At 43.2% G+C, this 5,872-nt stretch overlaps 1 protein-coding gene across 2 annotated transcripts in view; it reads right to left on the reverse strand.

Annotated features, from left to right (window-relative positions):
- SERPINE2 (serpin peptidase inhibitor, clade E (nexin, plasminogen activator inhibitor type 1), member 2) overlaps positions 1-5,484 on the reverse strand; it is a 41,180-nt gene extending 35,696 nt beyond the window's left edge. Inside the window, exons 1-2 of one of the 2 annotated variants that reach the window (XM_006861894.1) lie at positions 5,205-5,484; positions 446-673 (exon numbers count right to left, since the gene is read on the reverse strand). In XM_006861894.1, the coding sequence (XP_006861956.1) occupies positions 446-673; positions 5,205-5,463 (487 nt within the window). In that variant the 5' untranslated portion in view covers positions 5,464-5,484. The remainder of the gene's footprint in view (positions 1-445; positions 674-5,204) is intronic. The other variant, XM_006861893.1, reaches the window with a different exon arrangement.
- Between the last annotated feature and the right edge of the window lie 388 nt (positions 5,485-5,872).

Below are 5,872 nucleotides of genomic sequence, written 5' to 3' on the forward strand. Positions count from 1 at the left end.
AGAAAGCCTCATCTTTCTCCCGCGGAGCAGCTGGTAGTTTCGAACCGCTGACCTTTAGGTTCGCAGCCCGATTCGTAACCACTACGCTACCAGAGGGATAGCAGATGCAAAAGCAGGAAGGAATGAGCTGTAAAATCTAGAGAGACCAAAGCCTATAGGCAAGGACATAGTAGGGAATGAAAAGCGTCTACTTTATGCCACTTCTATAGAAAGGAAAATCCCCAAGGGGTACAGTGAGCAGCATTAAAGCGGAAGGAAAGGAGATGGAGTCCCGGGGCCTGCTTGGAGACAAGAGGAAGAACAGAGTCCACTGAAGTGCACGCCCTTCTCCTCGGAGGGGCCACTGGACTTACAAACACCAGTTCAAGCCTGAACATCAAAGGAGCGCTTTCATCCTCAAAGTATAAAATCCCACAGGTTGTCCCAGGGACCTGGGGCCACTCACCCCTAGTCTCATTCTTCACCCACATGTTGATGGAGTCACAGGCAGAGGCAGGGTCTTCAAAGTTCACATTCCGGACTTCACATTTAAAGACATCTTTGTTCCTTGTCACAAAAGGCACTTCCATTTTAAAGCCATTCTTAACAAACATTGCATTGGCCACAGTTACAATGTCTTTATTCTTCTTGGAGACGATGGCCTTGTTAATCTTCTTTAGCATTTTGCCGACTCCTAAAGGAGAAACCAGAAAATGCAGCAATAAGACCAGAAGAAATTATAATTTGTTTTCCCCTTTAAAGTCTTTTATAAAAAACAAAAGCAAAAAACAACCAAAAAAAAATCCCCACCAATACCAAACCAAGCAGCATCATTTAGTCAGTTCTGACTCACAGAGACCCGTGTGCTGTTATAGAGCAGAGTTGCTCTATCCGGTTTTCTTGGCTGTAATCTTTATGGAAGCACATTGCCAGGTATTTCTTCCATGGCACCAATGGGTTCAAACAGACAACCTTTAGGTTAGCAGTCAAATGCAAACCATTTGTGCCACCCAGGGACCTTAAAGACTTTTATATTATGGCGAGAAGGGTATAAACAAGGGAAGTTTGAAGAGGAAGAGACTAAGCCTTTTGCTTTCTCAATTGCCTTTTCTTAAAAACAAAACAAAAAAGATGTGTGTGTGCAAAATGAAGTCTCTATAACTATAAATGTTGTTGTTAATGTTAAGTGTTATTGTGTTGGTTCTGACTTATACTGACCCTGTGTAAGCTTTCCAAAGAGCAGCCGATGGGTTTAAACTGCTGACCTTGTGGTACACAGTCCAGAGCTGATCCTACAGTGCTACACCAGCAGCTAAATAAATTGCTAGTGAAGGCAAAATTATATGAGGTATTTGGAACTAGCAACACTTTGAAGGAATTCTTAACATTTCCCCAATGTAGGTCTCATGCTCAACACGTTCTTCTGGGCACCAGATTGTATGAGAGCTGATGTGCTCTTCACCCTGGGATAATCCACTCATGGATCCCAATTCCTCCTTTCCTCTTTCCCTCTCCAATCTCAAGCATTACTTTCTTTTATGCTGAAGATTTCACGAGATATCTTCTATTTTGAAAATAAAATAATATAATCATTGTTGTTGCTGTTAAGTGCTGTGGAGTCAGTTCTGACTCATAGTGACTCTATATAGGGTTTCCAAGGCGCAGCTGGTGGGTTTGAACTGCTGACCTTGTGGTAAGCAGTCAAGTGCTGATCCTACAGCGTCACACCCTTGTTGTTGTGGTTGTTAGGTGCCATCGAGTAAATTTTGACCCATAGTGACTTTGTATAGGGTTTACAAAGAGCAGCTGTTGAGCTTGAACCACCAAGCTTGTAGTGCAAACGACTTTGCAGTCTGACGCATTAGCCCACAGCGCCGCACCAGGGCTCCATACCTAGGACTATTAAAAACTGGTCATGTATCACCATCTAGAACACAATGTGACTTTCACTTGATCTCAAGCTCAAAAAAGCAAGAGATTAATTTTACAGCAATGTAAGCTTTATTTTACACAAGGCATTCATACAGGCTTCATTTGATTTTAAAGCATGGGAGAAAAATAGAAAGGAAAAAACAATGAAATGTGTTTGAATTACAGCTCCTTTGTAAACTCTTGGGGGTCTTTCAATCTGACACTGTCGCACACAATCCTGTCCGAGGCACCCTGGTGGTCTCCTGAAACCCGTCTTTCTCTTTAAAGTATGTACCTCCTTCAGAATCCCTGAACAAGGGAGGGAACGACACCTCTTGGTTCAAAAGAGGGGCTGGTTTAGAACCAGAAGTCTGTTGTCATCTGGCCATTTTGACACACGGTGACTTTATGTGTTACAGATTAGAACTGAGTTCCATAGGGTTTGCTTAGCTACAATCTTTTTATTTTTAACTTCTTTATGTTGTGGAGAATACACACAGCACAACCTCCACCAACCATTTCTACACGTACATGAACTACTTTATTCAAATGGTACACACATTCTCACCTTCCTGTTACAAGCTGATCCTCTCGGATTAACACAAACCTCTAAGGTTCCTATCAAATCTTTTGAGCTTCTGTTAACGTGATCCCATAAGATCTTGAAAGAACATAATGTTCAAGGCAGACATTTTTTACAATTTAAGCTAAATAACTGATTTTAAGAAGACTTCAGTTGATATTTTTGGTTGAAGGTTTCAAGATTATTATCTCAAAGTAATAGGTTCAGGGGTCATCCAGCTTCCAAAGATCCAGAAAGTCTGGAATCCATGAAAATTTTAAATTCTGTCCTGCATTTACCCCCCTTTTGATCAGCATTCTTCTAGAGTATCTTGGATCAAACTATTCAGTTCTTATATTGGGTATACTCATGGAAACAGACCAGCAAACTCTTTTTCTGTGGTACTACTGGTTGGGTCTGAACCATCAACCTTTTGCAAACTGTTTGCACCACTTAGAGATTTAGGGACTGTGTGGGGCTTTGTAATTTATCCTTTACATCTGCTCTGGGGGGCAGGCACAGTGGGTGTCAAGAGTTTCATTTTACAAGGAAGACAGGGAACTGCCAGCTCTGTAAACGACAAGAGTCCTGCTGCAGGGACAGCATCAGGGTCTGTGTCCTTCCTCTACAAGAACATCTCTACTGTGAGTTCTCAGAGGCAAAGCCCAGTCCATGCCTGAAAATCCATGAGGGCTCCTTTTGGGTGAGTCCGTCAGGCAAATCGAGGTTGGAATCTGCTTGTAGCTATTCTAGAGAAAGAAAGATGTTGGTGGTTTTGGTGGAGAGATGCCAACAGGCGACTATTGCCCAAACTTTGCAAGTCCTGACTTAAAATTAATGTGGCTTAGCATTAGAACAACAGAAATACAGTTGCTATTTTGGAACTGCAATGGTTGACGGGGCCTAGATTGCATTAGGAAAGATCATAAATTTTAGTAGTTATAAATCACCAAATGTTTTCTGAACTTCCAAGCAAGGGGTGGAACAGTTTGTCCCAAATATTTAGTCCTTCCATGCTTCCAACAGGTGAATAAACTGCAAGCTGATGCAAAGTTGAATGTGGCTTAGATAGGACAGGGCAGTGAGGCAGCGAACTCCGCTGAAATGCAAAGTGGTGAGACATTTAAGTCCATCCCTACCTCTATTCCCACCAAACATCAATGCAGCCATCATGTTGACTTAGAGATTCTCATGACTCTGTCTTGCAGGGGTGGATGACTGGGGGTACACTCCCTCTTTTTCCAGGAATATTAACTAAGGCTGAGATGTGAAAAGTAGGTAAACTCTCTCTTTTTCCAAATAACAACAACAATAACAAGGAACTAACAGCCAAGATGTGAAAAGTGATTTGGCCACTGTGATGGCTAATGTTAGTGGGTTGGTAAGTACCGGACTGGTTGTAGGAGTCCTAGTCTTACAGTGATTAACTGCTTGACTGCGAACCAAAATGCCATTCTGTAGAAGAAAGATGTGTCAGTCCATTTCTGTAAAGACTGTTATTGTTTTTGTTAAGTGCCGTTGAGTCAATACCAACAGAGTGACCTGACCCTGTAAAGAATTTCCGAGGAGTGGCTGGTGGACTTGAACTGCTGACCCTGTGGTTCAAACTGATCTTTTGATCTCGTACTTTATCCTACACCGCCACACCAGGACTCCATTCAACCTTAGATACCCAATAAGGCTGCCCTCCCAGCTCACATCTTTCAAAAGCACCTCTCAGATGGCTAATTCATGTGTCAACTTGCTTATACTGTGGTTCCCAGTGGTTCTGCCAAACATTCTATCTACTATTTCTTATTTCAAAAGCACTGCACTGCTAACCGCAAGGTCAGCAGTCCAATCCCACCGGTTATTCCCTGAAAATCTTATACAGGGTCTCTATGAGTTAGAATCACTCCACAGCACTTAACAACAATAACATCAGCTAATGAAATGCTATGTAAGCCCCTTCAATCGCTGCAGTCTAATAAAATCAACCAATCAGTTGGAAGGGGAGGGTTCTTAAGGTGTGGTTTGCCTTGAGACTATAAATTAATATGTTAGCTGAGTTCTCCCTCAGTCTCTGTCTCCCCTCCGCGCTCTTCCTGCTACCAGAGTTACACATTTTGGACTTCCCAGTCCCACAATCATATGAACCAAATTTTCGAAGTAAATCTTTCTATATGATGGGGCTTCAAAAAATTCATGGAACAATTCCATTATCTTTTCATTCCATTTTTCCATGAACCTTCTGAACCTTCTGAAATTCCCTCACCTGTCTCACTGGTTGTTTTTCTAGAGAACCCTAAGTAGGACACCGTTAACAACTACAATGCACTTTGAGCTAGCACTGTGTGGTACTGTAGAAGAAGCACAAGGTCGGTTGACCACAAGGTCGGCAGTTCAAACTCACCAGCCACTCCTTGGAAACTCAGGGTCACTGTGAGTCAGAAGTGACTCAACAGCACTTAACAACAATAATCGAATAAGTGGGTCTGGCAGAAAGTACTTTCTTCCTATAGATATGAAAATGGAACTTTGAAAGATCAAGTGACTAACTCAATGGTGCCTCGCTATGCCGCAGAGACCAGAATGCAGTTCTCTTTACTTCTATTACCTCAGTGTCTGTCGGGCCCTAAACCCCACTTGACACCAGTAAACGCCCCATCAACTTGCTTGGCTTCTTGGGCTAGAATCTAAGACCAAGCAATGACCCTTGCCATGCTGGCGTCCCAGAGATGGCTGCTGGCCAGTGAGGCTGGGGGGCACGTACTTTTCACACCGTAGCTCATCACCATGGTGAGCTGCTTCTTTGTCCTGCCATCAGCCCCCAGCTGAAGCATCCCCAGGACCGATGCAATCCCGTGGGGGGAAATGACGATGTTCTCATGAGGCCGGGACTTGACGATCTTGTTGAAAACCTGGATTCCCGTGTTGGAGCCAAGCTCCTCGAGAGAAAGTGGGTTGAACTTGGAGCAGACTAAAGGAAGAGTCACCGTGGCCAAGAGGAAGAATGGAAAATGCCAATTCATGGTTCCTTCCAGCAAGGACAACCTGAAAAATTAGAATAAAAACATTTTAAATTATACTTAGTTGAACACTTTTTGCAAGACTATGCTGGTGTCCTGGTGTGACACTTTGGTACAGACACTGGACCATCAGGTGGGTTTGAACCACAAAGTCGGTGGTTTAAACCCACCAGCTGTTCCTTGGAAACCCTACACAGGGTTGCTATGAGTTGGAACTGACGCAACCGCACTAAACATTACCACCACCAGCTCTGTAATCAGCTTGCTATGATTTATGAAACCCTGGTGCTGCAGAGGTTTAAATGGGTTGCTAACCAATAGGCTGGCAGTTTGAATCTACCCTCCCTCAACAGGAGAAAGATGAGACTTTTTGCTTCCAGAAAGATGCATCATCTTGGACAGCTATGCAGCC

Source organism: Chrysochloris asiatica, unplaced genomic scaffold (genome assembly GCF_000296735.1).
Source record: "Chrysochloris asiatica unplaced genomic scaffold, ChrAsi1.0 scaffold00044, whole genome shotgun sequence".
Classification (NCBI taxonomy): Eukaryota; Metazoa; Chordata; class Mammalia; order Afrosoricida; family Chrysochloridae; genus Chrysochloris; species Chrysochloris asiatica.